General features: G+C 40.0%; 1 protein-coding gene across 11 annotated transcripts in view; it reads left to right on the forward strand.

The window, feature by feature from the left end:
• The first annotated feature begins 9997 nt into the window (after positions 1 to 9997).
• The window catches only part of PICALM (phosphatidylinositol binding clathrin assembly protein), a 65958-nt gene continuing 51654 nt past the window's right edge, over positions 9998 to 24301 (forward strand). For 3 of the 11 annotated variants that reach the window (XM_038127140.1, XM_038127148.1, XM_038127132.1), the window contains exon 1: positions 10004 to 10387. In XM_038127140.1, the coding sequence (XP_037983068.1) occupies positions 10258 to 10387 (130 nt within the window). In that variant the 5' untranslated portion in view covers positions 10004 to 10257. Of the gene's footprint in view, positions 10388 to 24301 lie in introns of all 11 variants that reach the window. The other 8 variants (XM_038127094.1, XM_038127103.1, XM_038127112.1 and 5 more) reach the window with 8 other exon arrangements.

Raw genomic sequence — 24301 nt, forward strand, 5'->3', positions numbered from 1 at the left:
AGAGATCTGAGGATCTTTGAGGAACGATGCCCAAAAATCGTGTTTCACCTAAAGAGGTCACAGCTCTTTGGAGTGTGCTGCAAAGGGAATCAGTGGCCCTGACTTGAGGAAAAGCAAGATTTCTGCCTCACCCTCTAATCTGCAGGGGCTTTCTTGTCTTTGTGTCTCCTGTCTTGGTGTTTATAATCTGTAAAATGGATGAGCCATTGTAATTCTCACCCATTGTGACTATAGAATACATCTCATAGACATCTGAAAGATGGGAGCTGGTAAAAGAGTAAGGTGCAGTCCAATTGGCTTTTGAGTAACTCCTCATTCCAAGTTCCCCTTCAGACTGTCTCACAGCCCCGGAGAGGGGTTGTTTTGGGAACTGTTGCCTAAGGGTGCTCATGGTATACTGTGGTTTCTGAAGGCAAGTTTTTTTAACAGGCAAACCGTCCATGCAAGGGAAACTCAGTCCTCTGAGAGGATGAGCTGTATTTTCTGGGAAACAAAGTGATCTGGACTAGAGAAACACCAACAGATGTGGCAATTTAGACAAGTTCTGCAGGTAGCTGTTTCTTCCAAAACCATTAAATGTTATATCTGGGAATGAGGCAGTCTTCATAATAAAATTTTCGAAGAAAAAAAATGATTTCTAAAGACAGAAAATGCCACTAAAAGTAAATTTGGTAGCTATCTGCACACAGCCCTCTCATACAGGGGCCAGTGTCACCCAAGCTGAGCTGGGCTGTCTACAGAAAAGTGAATGGAGAGAGCAGCTGCCACATGAATTAATTTAATGAATACCCCCCTCATCTTACTAGCAGGAATTTGAACTACAATTTAAAACATTAAAGCTTTGCAGGGAAGGTAACAATGTCCTCCCTCAAGAAATTTTTCTGGATTCAGTCCTTACTCCCTCAGTGAAACTGAAAAATCAGTTTTGCCTTTCTGTAACAGGACTGTTTTGAAAGCTGCATCTGATTTCATCAGAGGCTTTTTAATTGGACTTTTCCTAAGTTTTTCACAAGAGTTTCTTTGCTTAAGGATGCACATCTGAAAATGACAGAATTCTGCTCTAAAATTTTGACAAGAAAGTATCTGCTTAGGAAGACACTGAAGTTCCATCATACACAGCAGCTACTACATCTAGTCTAGATTTTTTTAAGCACTAATGATGTTTACTCACTTGATGTTTGTTTCTGTTTAATAAAGAATTTATCCCCATCATAATAGTATACCTCTAATCTAATCAAAACCATTTTAATGCAAATGTGAACATAGAAATTAAAAAGTGGTGGGTTTTAACATCTTGACAATGGAAAATGTTCATTCCAGTTGAAACACCTTGAGATTTCATTTGCCATAAAAGAAAGGATTCCCAAATGAGCAGAACTCTTCATAGGGGATGATGTTAATCTCTATCAGTAAGAACACCAGAGTTTGGCCAAAGGACCACTGATTTCAACATGTAAGTAGTTTTCTTCAAAATTTTTATGTCACTGATAATCACTTTCTCTAGATTTTGTTTCTTTCAGTAACCCACAACTTTAAAATTGTGCACTTCTGTTCAGTTAAAATATGTGTGCTAATCTCTGGTAAACCACCATATTTGATTTAGTTGAATATGTTTTGGTAACATTTTAAGTTAGCACAGTTAGTTCATGTGCCAAGTATTACATTTTTTCATTCCCCACAAAATCAGGACAAACTGTACATCTCCTGCTGTGTCCGAAGCTGATTTGGCTAACTTTCAGCTATGTTAATTAAAGAATTCAGCAATCCTATTTTTATCTGATTTTAAAATACTACAGATACACTGCTGGCAATTTTGCTTGTTTTGATGCAAAATTCCTTTAATGCAAAAAAAGTTCAGTAGTTTATTTTATACTATTTATTTTCACATCCATGCACAGATACCTGCTATACTGCTATGAGCTGTCAATCAATTACAAAGATTTATCAAATGTACTTTCAGGATAAGGTTTAAGAATATAGATTTGGATAAACTTCACTAAAGCGAATGTCATGCAACGGAGGAGGAGGTAAAAAGAAAGAGAATACAAATGAGAAGGTTCAAAGGTCTTTCTTGAGCAAAACTGGCTGCAATATCAAAACATTCTGGTTTGAAAAGAATGTTCCTAATGCTTTTGAAAACATGGGTTAGCTATTTAAAAAACTATTTACTAAATAAAGTTTATTAGCAATAATCACTCCAGCCAATGGACTATAAAATATTGTAGACCAAAAAAACCAATGATTGATATAATGTTCTAAGTGTAAAAGGGTTTGTTAATTTGAAAATAAAAGGATTAGGATCACGCAGGCACTAAATTTCCAGCACCAACTTCCTACTCTTCACCTATACAATTTATTTCTATTCTGCATTAGTATTGCTGGCCATACTCACAGCTTAGAGAGACAAAACTTATTCTGTTTGAAGTCAGTGGGCATTTTGCCATAGATTCAGTAGGAACAGAATATGGCATCTGAAAGTATACTGCCATGTGATGAAATATGGACCTGCAAAGTATTTTATTTGTGGTTTTACCTACCCCCATTACTGTTTTCTTTACAACTGTTCTTAGTAAAACTATTCTTTTAGGCATCTGATCTTTCAGGGCAACAAGATGTTGCACAAACTATTTATCTTCTCCCCTTTCCTCCAACTGTGTTATCAAATCTGAATAAGTTCAATGCATGTGCTATCCATTTTTGCTCTTTATCATTCACTGATTTTTTTGGTTGTGAGGGTTAAAAAGCACAGGTGCCCAGAATCATCAGCATCTTGCTTTTGTAGTTCTTCCTAGGTTTCAGCTGCTATTGCACAAATGTGCAAAGTCTTCAGCAATGCACAGGCTCTCTTGAAGAATATTAGAAGTGAATCCCAACACATGCAGGGCTACTGTTTGACTTGAGAATATCCCAGTGCTATTTGAGAGACTGTAATACTTTCTTTTGGATCATTATTCTTTCTTTACTCCTCTGGTAGCAAGCACTGCCAACATGTCTGGATTTCCATTGAAAAGGGATGCTGTATGAAAGGCAAAGGCAGGCTTAACTGATTACTGAAAGCACATGGAAGTGGTACAAAGAGAAGAACCGGGAAGGTGGATGCATCAAAACACAGATCCTCTACTACCCTTTATTCCCACCTTCAGAAAAAAAAAGTGACCAGTAAAAACTGTGGTGATTTTGTGATCCATAGAAAGTGAGTTTGTTGGCCTGCAGCCAGTTGCCAGGGGAGATATCCACATCAAACAGCTTTCAACACAGCGGGTGACTTATGATCTGAAGTCATAGAAGTTTGTTGCCAGATTCACTTGTAGCTTTAAACTGATACGGATTTATTGGGAGGTTACCAAGGAAATTTTACCCTTCTTGTAGCCCCTCTCCCACTCCACTGGTGTAGTGATAGCAATTCTCTTGTTCCCAGAGGGGATATTATTTCATCCCCTCTCTGGCACCTCAACACTAGCCACAAGTCATGGGGAGTTGCAGAGAAAGCACAGCCTGAGTCAGGACTGTGAGTATGCATTCTCCTGCATTTGGCCCTCCACTGTGGGATCTCCTCAAGGCCATTGAGCTGTCAGAAATGTGGGTGCCCAACACAGTTGTGAAGGGAGTGCTGTGTCCCTGATATTAACATCTGCCCTGCATCTGTCCCTGGCTTCAGTAGAGAAGACAAGCAAAACATATAATCCAATCACTTCTAGACAAGGCTCGTGGCTGAAGCATGTTATCAAGACAAGCCTGCTGTGCCACTACTACTAAGAAAGTATTGCTTTTTGAGTTCTAAGAAATAAATCTAGGAAACACAGGATGACAGAGAAGGTGAGAACATTCATTCCGATATTACTCACAATTCTTGGCTTCTCAGATCCTGAAAAAGAAAGCATTTTTAAATTGCCATTAACTTATTTTTTTTATGCATTTCCTCCAATTTACTAAACAGAGAGCACTTTCATTTATGTACTTGTGTTTACTGGAATGAATTAGGACAAATCCTCTATGGATTTTAAGATTTAAAATAGCTTATACACCATCAGAATGTTAGGAGGCATTTAGTTAATGTTCTTTTCAGTGCAGTAGTTTGATTTAATCAGCATGAAGTCTTGCCCACATGTAAATGCCATCAATGACCCCTGAAGCACAGCGCCAAACACTGATAGCCTGACTCATTCTAGTGGGCAAGACTCAGATCGCACACAAAGACCAGAGAGTGGATCCTACCTATACAGGGCTTGAGACCAACTCATTGGCATAAATGGATTTATTTGCTTGAGGAAGAAAACCAGGATTCACTTTTACTGCACAGACCTGATAATGAGAATACTTTTCACACGTAGGTTTTCTTCTGGGTGAGAAGCTCCATTCAAGTCAGCATTGGCAGGCTCCAGCTATTTACTCTCTATAGCTGGCATTGCCAGCATCAACATTTTTGTTTCAGCTCCACATCAAAATTCATGTGGGTGTAAAGCTTTCCCAGACACAGAGCATGAGCACATGATCCTCAACATTAATGAGGGAATTGATTAAGGGAGGGAATCTGCTGCATGTATATGTGTGCAAGAGTGTGAGCATAAGTACCAATTTTAGCTTGGTAGCAGTGGCTGTTCCATTGATACCCTGCCTGTTTGTTTGCTTATATCTTTCCTTAAAAATATTCCCTTGGGGCTGGAGTGTGTTCTGCTTGCTTTTGGCTCAAAGGTGACTGAAGGAAATGATAGGGGATGCTTCCAAGTTACAGGAGGCCAAAAGGAATGCAGTTCCTCCTGTACTTGCCCTGCTGGCTTGGTGTTTGTGAACTGGCAGGGGAGTGAAATGAATGACAGTGCCCTCTCAGAGGTGCCCAGAGAAGGATTCTTATCAAATGCTGTCTCCTGCCAAGTCTCACAAACACTGCCAGCCTGCAATGATGGGGAGAAGCATTTGGCAGCAAGGCCCTGGGTTTTCAACACCAAACTAGGAAGAAGGGATGAGGACAAGTGTCACTAGCAGGGATGGGACCACTTTTTTTTTTTTTCCTGTATGATAGATGGTCTACAGAAAACTTGGGGAAGTGTATAGGCGCACTTACCATGCCAGTGAGGCTGTGTTGTAAGGTTTGCTTTTCCTCGTTCAGTATCTGAGTTACTGTGAGAGTGCCCACTGCCAAGAAAGGATGTGTAAAAAGCCACAGTAGGAAAGAGAGCAGCAGGAGTGCATTAGGAATGTTTACTGATGGGCAATGCATGGCAGGTGCAGAGGACAGTAAGCCTCTTGCTCTTCAGAGGTGTCAGTGTTTGACACATCCACTGGGAAATGTGAACAAAATGTAAGGGAGCTTGTTTCCTTTCTCTCTCACACTCAAAGACATTTACTGTGTGCATTTGTCAGGCACATAGGAATCCTGCTTACAGCATTAATGACACGATCAATCTTGCAGTGTGCAAGTTTCATGTCAGTACAAGGAGAGAAAGGTGTTAGAACACACAAGAGGATTCAGAAGCATCATATTTGTTGTCAACCTCTACTTAGATACTCTCATGAGGCCTGGGAGCTCCTACACAGATATCCTGCTCCTAAGTGAAAAAAATTAGTTCTGATTGTTCCCCTCCTGTGCAATGGTACTGACTCACTTTTGTCCCTTCCTACATGCTTTTATCATGTCAAAATCACATTAGCTTTTGGACAGCTGCTTTCTTTATTGACAAAGTCAGCTTCCTTTCAGGGAGCAGCACTTCAAGGGACCTTGACTACTAGATAACTGGAGCTGCATTAAAAGGTGCCACAAGCTGCAGAACTTAGAATACTGTGTATGAGGAAGGAAGTGGGATATTTCCCTTACAGAGAGAGGCACAAAAGAGGAAATGTAAAAGGAACAAAGAAACATGAAAGCTGTCACTATTTCCAGAGAGGGGGAGGAGAATTGGGAAAGAGATCTCTGATTGACTATGGATTGAGGAAGTTGTGTTTGCAAGGAGTTGGAATAGATTTGAGGATTGATAGACTTGGAATAGATGTGAGGACAGTGTGGAACTTGAAGAAACACATGTGATATAAGAGGAATGCGGAGCAAGAGCTGAATGTCCCTGTTTCAGCAGGAAAATTCTGGATAGACTCAGGGTGGGTATTTGAATGGATAAGGGATTCCTGTATTTGAAATAGGAATGAACATGAAATTATGATCATTAGGAAAGGAAGGAGCTGAGTACTAAAAGTACGAAGGATCAGAAACTGGATACAAGTGAAGTAAAAGGAAAGCCTGTGAACAAGGACATTTGGAGTAGTGAAGAGATATATCACTTTAAAAAGTATCCTAACTCCACTGTGTTTCATGACTATTTTGAAATATTCCAGATTACAGTGATCAGTGATCTTGTTGCCTCCTTTCCTCCTAGCCAAGCAATGTGGCCACCTTGCCTACCTCTGCTGGCTTCTGGTCTTGTTGGCAGCATGAATGAGTAACAAGAACCGTACTCCTGGACTACTTTATTTCATTGTGCCACTAACAAGTGTTATTTTAACCATAATTTTTCTTTATTCCAGTTTAATTTTCTTTATCTTCTTAGAGGCGTTGCTGGAGAAAGTTCATTATTGTCCATAAAATTATTTGTTAAGTTGCTATGGTGATGCAAATTATATTGAATTCTTGCTACAGTCACAGAAAAACAACATTGGGTAAGTCTTTGCCAACTCTTTGAACACTGCTTTGAAATTAATACATTGGTGTTAAACTGGCACAGTTCTACTAGGCTGAGAAAAATTAGGCTACTCAAAAAGTGCATCACTAACTGGATTTCTGCATATGATCAGTGAATGGCCTGGTTCTAGCTGTGCAGCTGCTCTGGAGTTCTCTGTTGCCAGAGGTGCACAAGAAATGGGACCATATTGTGGCCACAGACATGGACAAATGTCATAGAGAGCTACATTTGGGAAGCTGGTGTTTTCTGTTTTCTGCCGTCTATTCTACATCTTATGTCTACTGAAATGGATGCTGAATTCCTGGAGCTGATATCAAAATCACCTTCCCTGAAAAGCTATAACCCTTAAGAGCAAATGAAAAAGCAGTGATCCTTTAAATGGGTCATGTGAAACATCTGGATTATAACTATATCTAAATAATTTATACAACACTGATAGGGCATTTCCCAACCTTACACAGGTGGCTTTGCTGCCTTTGCTTTTCCTCCCCATTGCCTCCTTGCCCCATCACTCTTTCCATTTCCCTTCAGTAGTTCCAACGCCCAGCCCTATTTAAAACTTATTCTCTCTCTTCAACTTCTCTTCACTAGACCCCTTAGCTTCCCAAATTATGGTTGATAGGGTTTTTTTGTTTTGGTTTGGGTTTTTTTTGGTTTTTTTTTTTTTTTTTTTGTTGTTGCTGTTAGCAGATATGGCCTCAAATCCTTGGTAATGAGCTTGCAACAGTTTATCAGCATATGCTCAGCTTTGTTCCTGACTAGTTTTGTGGCTCAGATGGGCTGATTTCTAATAGACCTGAAATTCAGCCAAAACACCTAGCTTAGATTTGAAGATAATTAATAGTGCTCCCAACCCATGGCTCTCCTAATAGTGATTCCATGAAGCAAGGAGGAAGAGCATGGATGCCAGCAGCACTGGGAACACCAAATCACCCTGGTGGACTGCAGACATTACCATGTGACAGGCTTGTTGCAAGAAAATGATACACATAATAAATTGCAGAGGTCATGCTGAGGCTAGGTTTTCAGTACTGTACAATGCACATGAGAAGAAAAAGTTCTGTCAGCTTGTTTGTCCTTCCCAGATAGCTGAATACCAGCTAAACACTGTCAATTTTGGGGAGCTTGTGAATGCATGATACAGCATTTTCACAAGAGCTAGATCCAGATTCTGGAAGAACTTTTCACAAGAGAAAAGAATGTTGTTTAGGTTTGCTCCTTCACTAAATATAGGACTCCTATCTCTGGAGTAGTTTCTCTTTGGATATCTTCTCCTTCCTCCTTTCATTCTCAAGCACACCCAGGCACACAAACAAAAACAAATGAGTTATAAGCTAATCAAACTTGTTTTCTCCAGGTTGGAAAGGAAAAGAGATAATATTTTGATTTCAATTTCCAAATCTTTGGGAGGTGCTCAGATATTATCTATCATAGTGCTTCAAGCTTCTTGCTGTAATGGCATCAAGTGTCTCCCAAGCAATTAAAAAGCAACAAACAATTATCAAAATACATTTTGCCATCAGTTCTCTCATCCATTTCTGCTTATGAACAAGCATTGCAAGCAGAATTTTTAACTGTGGAGTAAAACTGTGAGCTTTCTGTGAACAAGAAGGACTGTAAAAAAGGCAAAATTTATTTTTAGTTTCGGACCTTTAAGATCGAGGTCACTTTTTGTTCCCTTAGGAATGAGATATTTTGTCCAAATCTGGTCTCAGTAACTCCTAGAGTCACAAGCTTCCTCTGTTTGGATAGTTTCACTGCTCCTGGAGAAAGTGACAGGCATCATCTAAGAAGAATTGATGGAGCCTAATTTACTCAAGCCAATTCCATGGAATTTCTCCAAACAGCAGCTTGAAATGGGGTGTTGAAATTCAGGTCTTAGCTGAAGTTAGCATAAAAAATACCAATGTGTGTTGCTGTATCAGTAGCCTATAGCAGCCCCTGTGCTTCCATAGTGTGAAGCTTTATGCTAAAGCTGTCTTATGCCAGAGTCTGCTGCTGTATACATCAGTGATTTATTCCCCAGCTTGGATATTTGGGAGTCCTAAAGCAGTTCAGGAGGAGCTAAGAAATACAAATACAGCAATATCCTCAAAGAGCTTGGCATTATGAAGAAAGCAAGTTCTCTATGTTGTTAGCCTTCCTTACACACACACAAATGGCATTATTTGGGATCAGCTTTCATCAGACGTTCCTACTCTGACACCAGTTTTCCTTACGCATTATAAACAGATAATCCTACTTACACATCCTGTCAAGCAGACAGAGCTGAGTATCATTTGTATACTGCTTCTCTTTAAGTTGCCCAATAAATATTTCAGTAGCTTCATGGATGGGGGACACTTACAAGAAAACTCCTCAGGAGGCACTTCTGGGAGAGGAAGAACTTTGTCTGCTGGAATCCTGTGGTTTTGCCGTGTTATTCCCTGCTGTGTGTTTGGGGAGGAGGAGAAGAGCGCTGTTGCAAGGAGTGATGGAAGCTGCGGAGAGCGGGGAGGCTGGGGCGGCACTTGGGCAAGGGGCGGTGGGAGCTAAGGGCGCCAAGCAGCTGCCCCTCACTGTCTGCCACACGGAGCCAGGTTTACAGCTATAGGTAGGTACTAGGATGGGAGAAGGCACCTTAAGGAACTTTTTTTCTGATTTTTATGAACAGAAACCGAGTAACTTCGTACAAAATCCCTGACTGACAAGGACAGAGCCACCGAATAGGTCCAAGGAGCTGACTAGCAGAACACTGGAAGGCTAATCATGAAAGACCTGAAAACCACCAGTGTTTTTATGCTAGCCGTGATTTACACTCGAGAAATTTTTTGGCGAGCTTTCAAGTAAAAATAATTCCGAATATCGTAGCAACCAGCCGGCTCCAAACCCTTTGCTGCCTAAGAACAGATTTTTTTCCATTTGAGCTTTCCTTAGCCTAAGGTGACACCAAAGGAGTTTCCACAAAAACTTTGCAGGCTGAGAAATACAAAACTACTTCCTTCAGGGGCGGAGACACCCCCCACTCTCTCCACGGAGAGTTTACCCGGCGCTGAACCCGAACAGGGGCTCACCGAACCTCCCGAGGGGAGCCTGCCCAGAGGAAGGGGAGCCTGCCCAAGGGGAAGGGCAGCCAGGGGCAGGGGAGGCTGCCCAGGACCCTGGGCTCCCGGGAGAAGCGATCCCGGCCTGAGGATCGGCTCCGGCTCCCTCCCCGTGCCCTCGCCCGCGGCGCTGAGGGGGGCGGCGCGTGTCACGCGGGCGGGGCGCCGGGAGGTCACGTGACGCGGGAGAGGCCCGGCAAGGCCCGAGGAGGAGCTCGGCCGCCGCCATTTTCCTGCGGCGCCCAGTGCGTGTCCCTGTCCCCGGCCGGGCGGGCGCGCAGGGGGAGGGGACGGCGGCCGGGGGAGGGGGGCGGGAGGAGGAGGAGGGAGGAGGAGGGGTCCCTGCTCGGGTGACAGGTCCGTCCCTGAGGGCGGAGCGGGGGCCGCCTGCGGCACGGCGGGGTGAGGAGCCCGCGCAGCTCCATCCCCCCGGCGACTCCTCCCGTCCCGGCCCCTGAGGAGGGAGCGGAGCCGCGCTCGGTTCCAGCGCCGCCAGCGAGCCCGCCATGTCCGGCCAAAGCCTCACCGACCGCATCACGGCGGCGCAGCACAGCGTGACCGGCTCGGCCGTCTCGAAAACCGTGTGCAAGGCCACGACCCACGAGGTCATGGGCCCCAAGAAGAAGCACCTGGACTGTGAGTACCGGCAGGGGACGGCGGCCCGAGGGATCTCCCCGAGCGTCCCGCCGAGGAGCAGGATTGCCCGGCCTGTCCCGGGGTCCCGCCGCGGGGCTGCCGCCCATCCCACCGGCCTCGTGGGGACGGGAAGCCTCCTCAGGCGGAGGAGCTCAGGGTTTCAGCATAGGGCATAGCCCGAGGGCGGGGGCGTAGGGTCGGGGACGTGGCGATGGAGAGCCTGGGAGAGGCTGTTCAGTATATCTGCTCTCCAAAAGGGGCCTTGCCTTGCCTTATGCATAGGGCCCCGAGAATGTGAGCTCCTGAAGGACAAGACCTGCTCCATACCCCTTTCTTAGGGAGAGAGAGAGCCACGGAGGCCAGGCAGAGGAATGGGCTGCAATTTCCGTACTAATTGATCTCATTTGCGTCGTGCTAGGGCAGCACTCCCCCATTCTCTAGAGGAGCTGCAGGAGTTTCAGGAAGGAATAGCTCATCAGTTATCTTAATTATTTTCCAGGTAATCTACCAGGAAAAAAAAAATCCTTCTTTAACAATCATGTAAATCTTCCATGTAGGAAAATGTGTGAAACGACTGTTTGAGGGGCAGATCTCTCTCAGTGAGGATGTTCTTAGTCTTGTTTCTACTCTGTCTCATTCACTTGGAAAGATGTATCTAAGAGGACTTCTAAAGAACTTCAGTACCTGTTCTTAACATGCCATACAGAGTCTGGCCATTTTTCAGCTTCTGTTGAGAACAGATCAAAGGTGGGAAGGCTTAAAAGGTTTTCTATCAGCTGTGATCCGTCCAGGTGATTATGAAGAGAACGATGATCACCAAAGTTCACATTAGCGTTTCTCCCACTAAGCTGTAAGGTCACAGGACTGAGGAAGTTCTTGGTCTGAATACCTGATTGTCTTGCATCTGTTTATTCTAGGCCTTTTAAGGACAGCCTCTCCCCCACCCCTTTTACTTTCCCAAATATATAATAAAAGATACTGGAGAGATTTGTGTGTCTGTGCCTTCTATATGTGTGCTTTCTCTCTTCCTCCCACCAACGTCTGCAGGAGAAGGTTGAGTCTTCATGAGTCTTGAGTTTGTGCCTTATGAATTGCTCTGTATCCAAATGAGAACACCAGATGATAGTAGTAGGATTAATTGTACTGTAGTTCTTTCTTCTTTCCACCAAAACGTGTGCGTGTTAAAGGTTTAAAAAATTCTTGTTCTGCAAGTACCTGAGAGCAATGTGATTAATTTTTTAGGGTATTTCCAGAACAGCTGCCTCTGACTCTTTTTGGTATGCCCTCATTCATTTTGACTGAAGATGATAGTAACTGAGTGGTCTTGTTATATTTGGTTAGCTATGGATGTCAGAACACTGAGGAAATCTTTGGGCTTTGAGTTACTTATTGGCAGGTAGAGAAAACTCCATGTCATATGGCATATGTATGAAATCGTGATGTTACTGGATTTCATGCAGCAGAAGTGAGGCTTTCTGGAAAACAAACTTTGTCAGGTTTAGCCTGTAATTATGCTAAAAGTACGGTTTCAGTAATAAGGCATTTAGGAGCTGAATTATTTGTGGCATAAGCTTTGTTGAAAAGAATATGAAGCTGGCCAGAAAACTGCTCTTCAGGTGGGGGGTGTGTGTGTGTAAAAGGGTGATGTTCTGGATAGGGCTGCTAGGCAACAACCTAATGGAGACCTCCAGGGTGCTGCTGCAGAAGGGTGCCTGCACTTCCTTAGAAAGCTGTCTGGTAGTTGCTGGATGAGAAGACCAATTTTGTGTTTCCTTTTTCTACTCTAGACTGTCAGGAGTTTTAGTTTCTGCCTCTCTGAAAATTTTTATCAAAGCAAAGCAAACTTGTTTTTTTTAATTAGTCCCTCTTTTTAGAGGTTAAAATAGATCGTGGCTAGATGTTTTGTACACTAATATGTTTGTTAGAAGTCTCTGTTCTTGGCATCAGGAAATGACACATAGTCTTGTATTTTGAACTTTTTCTTTGTTCATACCCTTTATGGTTGTATGGTTTAAAATAATATTTTTTACACAAGCTGTGACTCAAGCTCCACTTCTGAACTATTTGTACATATCTTCCTTTTACAACAAACAGTTTACCTTGGTAAGGTCTGTGAACTGACATCTCATTGTAAATGACAATTAATATACCTGTCAGCTTGCTGCCTTAATATTTTTCTGATTATTGCTCATTGTGATAATACAGGTAAAACTTACTATCGGTTGTGTCCTGGTGACTGGATAAGTTGAGTTTTCCTGTACTGTCCTGTAATGAAGTCTTAGTTTCGTAGCATGTTCTGTGACCATGACATACATTCTTGTTACTGTATTTCTTGTACAGATCTCAAGATTTCTGACTGTCCTGTTACTGAAATTCTTTCTGTCTTAAGCTTGAGCTGTCGCAAACAGATTTAACTAGCTCAGCCTCATGTTAACTCATAAAAATGGAGGGAAGTCCGACATAGATATTCGTGAACTTAATTATTCCTATTCTTATTTATCTTGCTTCTGACAGTGTGTGGAGTTTGAAAACTGAAGTGTTCTCCATCCTAGGTTACCTCTATTTCCCTCAGTGATGGTTATCTTTATCAAGGAAGTTAAAAAGGAATTTTTTCCTTAGTTCATGGTGGTTGAAATGTAATATGCTTCAAAGAATGCTCTCTCTCCCATTACAAAGCTTAATTGTTTGGTTTGAGGGAGAAAGACTTCTGATTTATAAGTGGACATGGCTTGTGATAGGTAGTAACATCATCTTGAGGCTGTATACTTGAATCCATGGGACTGTTTTTTTCTTGTGTTCTGGAGGTCCAGCCTTAGAGCTTTGAGCTGGGTAAAGGATTCTGTTTGGTAATCTGAATGCTGCTTTTGTTGTGATGGATTCCTTGTTTTACAGAAATGAGGTTTAATAGCCTTGGAACCCTCAAAACATAGTTCATGAATTTCTTTTATGGAAAACCTAGTTTCACTAGGACTTTGTCCCAGTTTTTACACCTGTCTGAGCAGTGGGAGCTCTAAACTGGTTTGTAGGTTTAACTTGCACACAGAGATTGGTACACCCCTTTCTTTCTAGGTAGCTTTTTTGTCCCCAGGTTGAGTGTTGAATAGTGATGTTAAGAACAAGTGCTTTAGGTTGTTCGAATATAAATGGTGCTGGGAAGCTTGTTGCCAGATTTCACTCCTTCTTTGCATGATTCTGAGAGGGAGATGTGTTTGTGTTTATGTGTGGTGAATAATTAATATTAGGAATACCTGAAGTTAATGCCTAGTAAATTTCACTGGGTTGTTTCTGTGAAGCTGCTGTAGCAGCAATAGCTCAGTAGCATACAAATGTTTGTGTACACGTGTGTGTTGTGGAGTGCACTTAAAACAGCGTTGTTGTGATACACGTTTAGGGTTGGCCTCTTGAATGAGTGTGGTATAGTAACCCTATATGCCTGTAGCTAATGGAGTGGCCCTCTTTAAACGAGAATGTGGATGGATGACTTGGAAGGAAGTTGTGATGCTGTAATTACCCATTCTTAACAGGAAATATCTCTATAATTAAGCCAGAGTGTAATTTCCTTGATTTCTTATTGTGAGAGAAAACGTGTATTTTTAAGGAAGACAGTAAACCAGAACCCTACCCTGTGTTGAGTGGATGTCTATGAGAAGCTGTGCAAGGGAAAGTAGACTTGGAGGAGCTTGTTGGGAACTTAATTCCTAAGTCACTAGTGTCAGCTGCTTTGGTTTTGTCTAGAGGCTACTACTGGGATAGAGAAAAGCCCAGTAAAAGATTTGCTTCATGTCTGTTCTGGGGACAGCTTCTATTTCAAACTGAGATGGTATAAAAAGGGTAACTTGTAGAACTGAGGGACAAGGATCGTTGCTTTTTGCTGGATCACCCAAGAGATTTGTGGAAAAGCTGGGAAAACCAGAGTTTTAAGTGTTCCCTTGCCTTTATACGCTAAGATGTAACTGGGTGATGAGGTGAATTAACTCCTACTTCTGTGTTCTCCAGTAGAAACAGAATATCCACATTCCTTTTATGGTATTTTAGTGCTTCAACAAACTCATATTTTGTCTCTGGTTTTGGCAGAATCACCTGAAGTTTCTTGCAGCTTTGCTTCCCTTTTTGTAATTGACTTAAATTTCTCGAGGCAATCCATTGTTATTTCTGCTTAGAAATAGTCTTTGTTACTGTAATTATTTCAAATACACATAATTGCATTATTACAGCTTTCTTTTGAAGTATTCCGTTTTCTTTCTGAGTTTTTTCTCTGATTCCTTCATTGTTTCTTTCTTTAGCCAACTTTCTTACTTTTTACTGGAATTCCTTTGGAATATTTGTTCGTGCCTTTTAGTGGAGTATGAGAACTATCATACTCTTCCTGGCTGCCAGAGGTACAATTTTCTACTACAGCTGCTCATTTGCAGAAAGAATAGCTGTGTAGTTGTGCAGCTGTTGTTTTATTTTACTTAGCCTGAAGCAGTATTCTGCTTCAGATGAAGTAAGAGGCAGGAGCTAAGGAGGAGAAGCTGTAGGACACCTGCAATCAGCTTCCTGTGAATCTTCATACCACCATTGTTTCCCAGTAGCAGTGATTATTCAGGTCTCATGTAACTTTGCGCTATAGCCCTCCTTGAGATGTTTTTAATTTTTTTTTTAATGGTGCTGTCATCTCTTGCATTTTCTAAAAGGGACACTTGGGAGAAACATTCTTTTGTAGTTCAGCCTGTGACCTAATGATCTATTTCAGTCTTCAGTTCCTAATCCTAAAATCAGTTTTTGATTTGTAGATGTGAAAATTTTAAGTTGTCCCTAATGACTTGTCTCACCACGTAATGCTAGTTTGCATAATAATACAAGAGATGACTTATCCAATGTGGAATTTAAAGCTTCCTGACTTTTGCATTTGTTGCCTTATGTAAAGTACATGATTTGTTGATGGTAGAATTCTGGGAAAGTTAGTGAACTTTTTAGAAAACGGTACTGACGTCTTGCTCCCTCTGGAAAATGCAACATTATTCCTGAAGCCAAGACACCTTTTGTATTTGAAAGCTTAATTTATTAAACAGCTTTCTTAAATTGAAATGTCTCACTACTGTTAAAACACGTTCACTCAAAACATCTCACACATTAATTAATGCTTTAAAAATAACACATAGTAGCTTTACTGCTGGTGGGGTATGTCCATTCTCTGTAAACTGAAGTAGCTGTTTCTCAACCATGATAGTAGAAATCAGGTAAGAATTGTAAATTACTTGTGTATAAAGTCTTGAAGCCCTCTACTGGGGCACTTATTTAATATTTTCAAGTAGTTTGCAATACAAGTTTAAAGTAATAATCTCAAGTATGTGTCCCTTTGAGTATTTTAGCAAACTCTTCTGCTGCAAACTTTGCTTTTTATTCATGAGCATGTGAATTCAACCGTTTAGATTTCCTGCGGGTCAAAGTCTTGACTCTGGGAGTAGTTGCGATTCGGAACTTAATGTTATCTTGCAAAGACTTGGGTATGAGAGAGATTTTATTACTGATTGTATCTGCAGCAGATTAAAAGTAACCAAAAAGTAACTAAGAGAAAGAATGCGATCAAGTGGAAAGAAGCTTGTGTTGCTATAAAATTATTTGGTTGGTGTTTTCCTTGCTCTTCTGTCTGTTTTCTCCATTGTGAAGTAGGATCATGAGTGGGCAGATTATGAGCTTTTAGTAACTTCAAAGTAACTGTATCCTTCAAAACTTGAAGGAAAAATATTGTTCTACTTTGTATTTTACCCCTGGTTTATATCAGAGCTTTATCAATTGCCTGGTAGTTTCTAAACTTAAAAATAATGTTAGTAAATTCAGTGCTAAGGTGTGGTAGTCTCAAATCTACTAACAGTAAATCCAAGTTATGAGTAATATGTCACAAATTGGGTTTTTGGATTTTAGAAATTAGGGAACTAAGCTGTATTTAACTGTGTGAGAATAACTTAATGAAGTTAAGCATTTCATACAGATTTAGCAAATACGCTGGATTTTCTGATTGTGACTAAAAATCTCCTGTGCTATTTTGCTAAAGAAGCTTTATTGAAGTAATGCTTATCTGGATCATTTGCAATATTATACAAGGGTAAATTAGGCTTTTATAAGTTTTACCTCAGAAGAGATGGTGTAAATGAACAAGATCTACATCAAAATTTGACTTGGGCATGTTAATTCACAGAATTAAGCATAAGAGAATTTACTGGAGTGAACAGTGGTGGCATAAAGGGAAATCTTGAGACTTTTATGCAGGTCATGACATAAATAGTCTAAATTAAAATACTTTAAAAACCCTCCCAAAGTGTGGATTATACTCATTCTGAGCTCTCCTATGTACTTTTATTCATACTGATGTTAATTTACTGAGTTCTCCTCATCGACACATTTTTGCCTTTTCCCCTGAAAAGACACTTTTGAAATTTTACTTGCTGTCCTTCATTGCTTCCTCCTAAGCAAGCAGGCCTTCAGTCACAACATTCGGATGCTCCAGCAGCAGTGCCATTCTAGCAGGAGTGATTCTTTCGCTGATGTGGGAAGTGAGAAGTTTGCATGGGTTGAAACTGCTCTGGTATTTCACATATTTACTCTAAATATGGTGCTTGCAGTAGCTCAGCTATTCCAGTTGCTGGCTGTGTATTATGACATCAATAAAGTGCCTGTATTATTTGTAACCGTTCTTGATTTTTTGAATAGTTAATTTAGTAAAATTTAAAGCACAAATTGTGAATACTTAATAACCCTGTTTCCTGTTAAATAATTAGTGTATAAACAAATTTTCCATGTTAACAATTTGTAAAAAAGGACATTCCTTTATCTATTTATAAAAAGGTGATAATGAGATTCATATCATTCCTTAATTACTTTTATTCAAAAAAAAAAAGAAAAATAAACGCAACAAAACCAAACCAACCCGCTTGTATTCATCTGCACAGCATAAGTTTCTAAAGTTGCCATAGTGAACTAGATTTCAGACTCAAAGTGTGTAACATAAAAAGTTTTAAATAAAACTCAGGCTGCAAAGCTATAGACAGAAGTAAGCATGTTTCAAATACTTGTTTTTAATTTAAAAACAAAAGTCTTTGCCTTTACCTGGCAGTAAATCCACTCGGAGCAGCTCTGGTTGTTTGTGATTCGATACTCTGCCAGATGAGAAGATTGAATGTCTTGCCTGTCAAAAGGTAGACATTGGTGTCTTCATGTTCCTTGGTGTTCTTAAGGGCTGCTTGTAACTTGGTTTGCTTTTGGTAGTGTTTGGGTTTTTCTGGGCTGCATGCTGACCTGTAAAGTGACCTGAAGTGTTTCTGTACCTCTCTTTTGCTGGTCAAGTGTGCGCTTTTTGTCTTGGGTTTAGTTTTGTTATATAGCATGTCCCTCTCTTCCCCACTTCTTCCCATATGTTCAGAGGTTGCATCACCATTTTACCTACATTTGCCTGCAGTTGCACTTGGTTTATTTGACTGGTAGCTCCGTTCTTGCTGACCACTGGGTCAATATTTAATTGGAAATGGGGTCACACTTGAATTTGCTTTATCCTCTTCTCTCTCTGCCCAGTATTATCATAATAGTTTCAGCCATCATTGCAGCCTATTTCAAACATTATGAATTTTTCTGATCAGTGACTCTGTATTCTGGATCTGACCTTATTTTTTATGTTAAGTGTAAAACCTTGTTCAAACTGTTGTGATGGTTAAGTCTCTACACAGGGGAATAGTGGTATTATTTGATCACATTTAATTCTCTCCCCTTTTCTATTTGCCAGAAGCCATTGGTGTTCCTAATTTGACATGTATACTGTTATGGAGAGATTAAAAATAACTTTAATTTAAAAATGAGTTTGTTAGGAGTATTTACTTGATTGTGTATTGCAGCCTCATGCAGTTGTAGTTCCCAAAGCAATTCTTCATTTCTGGGTTGATATAAAGCTGGTTTCATCGAGTCTTGTTTACTCATAAAATGCCTTCATTCTTCTGTCTCACAAGGGGCACTTGAATTTAATATTTATGTACTCAGTTAAATCAGTTTGTAAGTTTTAGGGCTGAACTTCAGGTGTTTTACTTGCAATTACTTTTTATTCATCATGAACCATAACTAGTTCAAATCCTAGTTGCAGATAAAAAGGAGAAATATATTTTTGAACAATATTCTTGTGTTCTTTTATACTCTTAAAAAGTGTAGTTTCTTTACTGTTTAGAAATATATTGGAATCCTTAGGTAGATTTCAATTTTGAATTAATTCTCTGAAAGTCCATGTCCCTTTCATTGATACAGCCATGATCGGATCAGCTGGTTTTTATTCAAATGACTGAATTTGGATTTATTATCCTTTAAATCAGTTTTTCTGTTATATATTAATAACCTAATGTCTTAAATTCATTAGGGATTATTTCTCCCTAGAGTGTTTGCATTTCAGTCAGGAGTGTTACAGTGCAGCACTGCAGAATAAGATTTAGAGTATCAAAAATACATGTGAAGTGGATTTTAATCATCAGAAAAAAAGAAAAAAATGAACCCAAATATGAACACCTCTGCATTTGTGGACTGTAGTTATTTCTAATGAGGATATTTCATGCTTAGTAAGTTGTCACATTTGATTAGCCGATTAATGGAAAAGCTCAGGATGCACAACTCTTAGCTGTAAGCTGTTTGATACACAGGGACTAGTACACTATTTGTTGGGCTTTGAGGAAAAATGGTTGTCTGGATACAGACTTTTATTTTTAGGTTCTTGATAGTTAATAATGAGCTAGCCCAAGCTGTTTTCCTGACCTGTTCAGTTGAAATGCCTTGCCACTGTGCAGCATCATTTAAGCCTATCAAATATAACATAAATTTAGTCAATTTCCAAGCAGATTCCTTTGCATTAAAAGTCTGGAATATATGAAGTTTGTTTCAGTGCTAAATTTGGTGTGTAAGCACATGGAAATCCAAAGGAGTTTTTGTGTTAGTTCTCAAATACTTGGGAGCACCACAGTTAGTATAACTTCTGAAATTTGGAATTTCATTGTTATGAATTTGAATTGAATATGCTTGGGATTTCACTGTTATATGTTTGAAGCTCATGCGTTTCTAGGGTCTGATTTTCTCTCTTGTTTTGCTGGTTTTTTTTGCTTTTTGTTTACACATAATTTATAAGGAGACTTTCTTCATATTTAATGATCTGTAAGTGAAATACAGTGAGTTGGAGGAGATGCGTTTGTCCTTATTTTAAACTGTTAATGAGGAGTCTTTGTAGACAGGAATGTGGTCAGTCTCTTGGTATATACTAGGGCTGACACAAGGTGTCTTAACACATAGTTTTACCAGAGTTCCATATTTGTTTTAGCTCTCTGAGGTTTTAACCAATGAACAACCTTACTTTGAAGTGAATGGAATAACTAATTCTTTTCTTTTTTGAACTTTTCTTATGAAACAGTTTAATTTTAAGGATAGAATCTGGCTGGAGGTTTCTTTCCTTTTACTGAAAACCAAAAGACAGATGTTACTTACTACTTCTCTTGGCTTTAGTTTATCTTAGAGGCTGTTTGTGATAGGGACATGTCTTTGTTCATGGTAAACAGAGAAATTCCCAGCTGAAAGCTGTGGATACTGAGGAGCTCTTTCTGTATACAATTTCCTTACCCATCCAGTCTCAGACTAAAAGTTTGAAACTCCGTGTTGGCTCTGAAGCCTTGTGGAACTTGATGACCTCATGTTCACTAATGAAGGGCTCAGAAACAGTCTCTAAAAGTGAGGCATGAGGGAAAGAACTGATTTGGATTTATGAAACTCAGACATAACAGTGTTGCTGTAAAGAGGATGTGTTCCCCTTGGGAATATCCTCTGCTGTATGTACTAAGAATTGGTAAAGCTTAGTGTATGGTCCTGGAAAAACTCAGCTTCCTTTTTACTCTGCATGTTAAATGAAGTTTGTTCCTGCACCATCCTAACCTCTTATCACAGTATGTTCTAAAACTTTTACTCTGAGCAGCTTGGACGTGCTCTGTCAGGGATGGTTTTGTTGTACCCTTGTAGAAGAGGGCTACTCAAATATGCATTGAAGATGTGCTTGGGACAAGCCAGGGTGAGTCTTGTTTGGTCAGAGAGCTCCAAATATCTCATGGGAGATGTTAGTCTAAATTGAAAAAGGAAGTAAAAGCTAAATTAGGCAGGCATTTCCAACATTTCTATTAATAGAATGGAAGAATTTAGCTGTACTTTTGCTTGACTGCCTCCCTTCATGGAAGAGCTTCACAGTCACAGTAGATAAGTGTCAGTTTAAACAATTTTGTGGTGATACCTCTGTTTTTATGGGTAGAGAGGTTGTTTTTGGTTGTTTTTGGGGTTTTTTTTAGCTCTTGTGCTCTGCTTTATCCAGTTTTCTAACAGTTCATGAAGTGCTCTAAATCCCTGTATCATGAACTTTCCCTGTTGTTTTTTAACCAAAATAGCCAGAATTTTGCATGTAACCAGATACATTGACATGGAAGGAGTAGTTTCTTGGTTTTTGTTATGCTTCTTTCTCCTATTCCTAATGGGAAAAATTAAGATTAGTCTCACTTAGGAATTAGACAGAAGTCATATAAAAATGTCTGGTGTGCAAAGTTGTTTTTTTTCCAGTATAGAGAAAGATAAAACTCAGCCACATTGTGCAAAACTGTTTTCATATAACACCAGGGAGTACAGCATTTAGCCTATTTGATCTCTGAGATACAGCTCAAGTAGCCAACTGTGTAAACCTGTGCTGGCCTGTGTGATTTTCTGCCAGTCACTTTGTAGGAGAAGGATGATGTTTGATTTTCACTGAATGATAAATATTTGAAGTTTGAAAATTTGTTGCTTTGATCATTCAAATAATTCAGATACTTTGTTAGGATTTTTTTTTTCTTTAAGAAAATTCATTATATGATGTAATAGGCAAATAGTCTAAACTGATTTCCTCCTTGGTCTGTTAACTGAGATTTGATAAGGACATTTTTGCAGCGAGTGCAAAAAAAAAGTGCACTTTGGGCTAGTGTTTGTGATCTTGAGGGTTACTATTTTGAGCTTGACCAGCTTATTCTATAGAAACTTCAAGAAAAAAGTATTCCTCAGCAAACCTCCTTCATGAAATCTCTGTTTTGTTTGTCATTTATTAGCCCCATGATTCAATTGTCTTTTCCTTATTTTCCCCTCTTTTCAGGTTTTTCCACTTTTGTTGGGATACTTAGGCAATTGTTTATAAGCCTTTAAATCAGAGCTACGTTGAGACCTGTTAAGCTCTGTTTAGTCAGCTAAAAGAGTAAGTGATCATATGGCAGGACAGTGCTGTATCTATTTCCTGAGAGGCCAACAGAAAAGTAAGATACATAGATTATCCATACAAAATGGGAAATACTGCATAGCTGGATTGTAGTATGATGTGTGTGTAGTATCATGTGTGTGAAGTTTATTCATAGTAAAAATCTGTTTTAAAGTTATTATCTGAGGAGGTTTTCTCCAGTAGCTGGGCATTGTGCTATTTATAAGGAAAAGCATTTGCACTGTTTTGAAATAATTAGTACTAATTTTAAAAATCTAAGTAATTTGGACTTCTATTTATTTTATGCTAGAAAATCACCATTTGCAGTAATTTTATATGTCGAGCTTTTGATGCCTACTATATTAAAACAAATCCAAATGAGTAATTTTTGCATCTCTATGATGTTGAAGAACATGATGTAATAATCAAACCATTTCAGAATATGGTTTTTGCTCTTGGATGCAAAAATTTCCCAGGTTTTTTTCCCTTTATCAGGTTAATTTTGAAAATCTGTGTAAATACATGAGAAGCGATAAAATGTGGAATGTTGGTTTTCAATTAGTATACTACAAGAGCAAAAGAACCCGTAGTAGATGCTGACACACCTTTAGACTCCCTTGACAGTACAGCTGTTTTGTACAACATATTAGCATGGACTCTTGACAAAAGGAAACCTATTTCCACACAATTACAAGTTTAGGTTCTGGTTGGGTGTTTTCCACTAGTTAACCAGAAAATGTAGAGGGTGATATCTACCAAGAGATGTGTCCTACCATGCATCAGATATACGCATCTTCATTGGCAGTTTCAGCACTGATGGAGGAAGGCAAATACAGAGGCATAACTCCTTTAACTTAAATACATGCTTCCTGACAGCTCCCAGAGGCATTCAGGAAAAAATGTGCTATTCATGCTCAGAGTTAAATTTTGTTCAGAAGGAAATCTTATTTCCAAAGTCTTGGTTTAAAGTGGGAGAGAATGACACATATTCCAAACAGCTTTGCTGGAGTAAGATCTTTGAGCTACTGAAATGAGACAAGTATTGAAGTAGGAAAACCTCAAGTCAGATGGCTTTGGTTTTCTCTTATCTTTGGTTTTATTATTAAACTGTATTTACTATTAAACTGTCTAATTAAAGATGGTGTGCTGCTGCTCAAAGAGAAAAGAATGTGAATTACATGTGTGTGATTAATTCCAAAGTAACAAAGGTCTTTGGATTTCTTTGGCTTGAAGATCTGTGGGATGTGGTGGCAGGAGGTCAGGTTGGTGTTAATGCTCGCTGGTTGCAGTTTCCCTGTGCTCTACTGTGTGGTACATCACTACTACAAAATTGCTTTCTGGTGCATCTTTTAGAATGAAAGGATGTGGAAGGTAAACATCTAAGAAGCACCTAAATTGCACTTGTGTGGATACTCTGTATATTTAGAAGATGCATGTAGTTAGATTCAGAAAGTGTGCTAGAAGCGTTTACTGCCAAAATGCACTCTGTGTGAAATCTGGCTTTTTCTGTTTGCTCCTTGGTAATGCAGGATTAAGGAAGTCACAGATGATGGAAGTTGGCATGCGCTGAGAGAGCTGGAGTTGTTCAGTATGGATACAAGAAGGCTTTGGGGAGACCTCTATGCAGCCTTCCAGTAGCTGGAGGGAGCTTGTAAAAAGGAGGAAGGGGGACTTTTCATATGGGTAGATAATGACAGGACAAGGGGAAATGGCTTTAAACTGACAGAGGGGGGGTTTAAATTGCGTACTAGGAAGAAGTTCTTTACTCAGAGACTGGTGAAGCTCTGGAACACATTGTCCGGAGAAGTTTTGGATGCCCCATCCCTTCAAGTGTTCAAGGCCAGATTTTATGGAGCTTTCACCAGCCTGATCATGAGTGACATCCCTGCTGTAGTGGGGATGTAGGAACTAGATGATCTTTAAGGTCCTTTCCAACATAATCCCTTCTATAGTTCTGTGATGGGTACTTTGAGTCTTTGTGTGTATTTTTTAACAGAAATCATCTCAATGCCTTACAACCAGGTGAGCTAAAGTTGAGATTAGGAGCTCCTTGCAGGATTGAGGAGGGTTAGATACTGAAGAAAGCCCTAGTTACATTAAAGGCTTATCTTCTTGAAAAGATAGAAGTTGTCTTGCTGCAGAACTACTGTAGAGTTGTGCTCATTGAGGATTTTTTGTTCAGCGGTGTCTTCTATTAACAAAATGGTTTCCCTGTCCTAGTGGGCTGGGCTACAGTAAAGTCACTGTACCACTTCTAGCAAGCTGCCAGGTAAGGCATTTGTTGGTACTACGCCTGCATCCAGGAGGTATCCAGAGCAATCTGCAAGGATTGGTTGCGTGCTATTGGCAGTACAATAGCAGCTTGTGTTTCACAGGCCTTGTTTAAAAACCATGTCTGTTAGCACAACTTGTTTTTTATTTTATAGAGGTGCAGTAGCTATAGAACATGTACAGGTTCTTTGGATCAGAAAGAGAGGGCTAAAAGTACATACTATAACAAAAAAATTACTGTATGCAAAGGCAGATGGCTTGGGCACTATTCCTGTCAGGGACAGAGAACAGTGTGGTAACATTCAGTGTGTAAGTGGTGATGAGAAGACCTGAGGGTTAGTATCTCTGGCATCACATACTAATCTCTCAGCTATCTATGAACCATG

The sequence above is a fragment of the Motacilla alba genome, chromosome 1 (genome assembly GCF_015832195.1).
Source record: "Motacilla alba alba isolate MOTALB_02 chromosome 1, Motacilla_alba_V1.0_pri, whole genome shotgun sequence".
Taxonomy (NCBI): domain Eukaryota; kingdom Metazoa; phylum Chordata; class Aves; order Passeriformes; family Motacillidae; genus Motacilla; species Motacilla alba.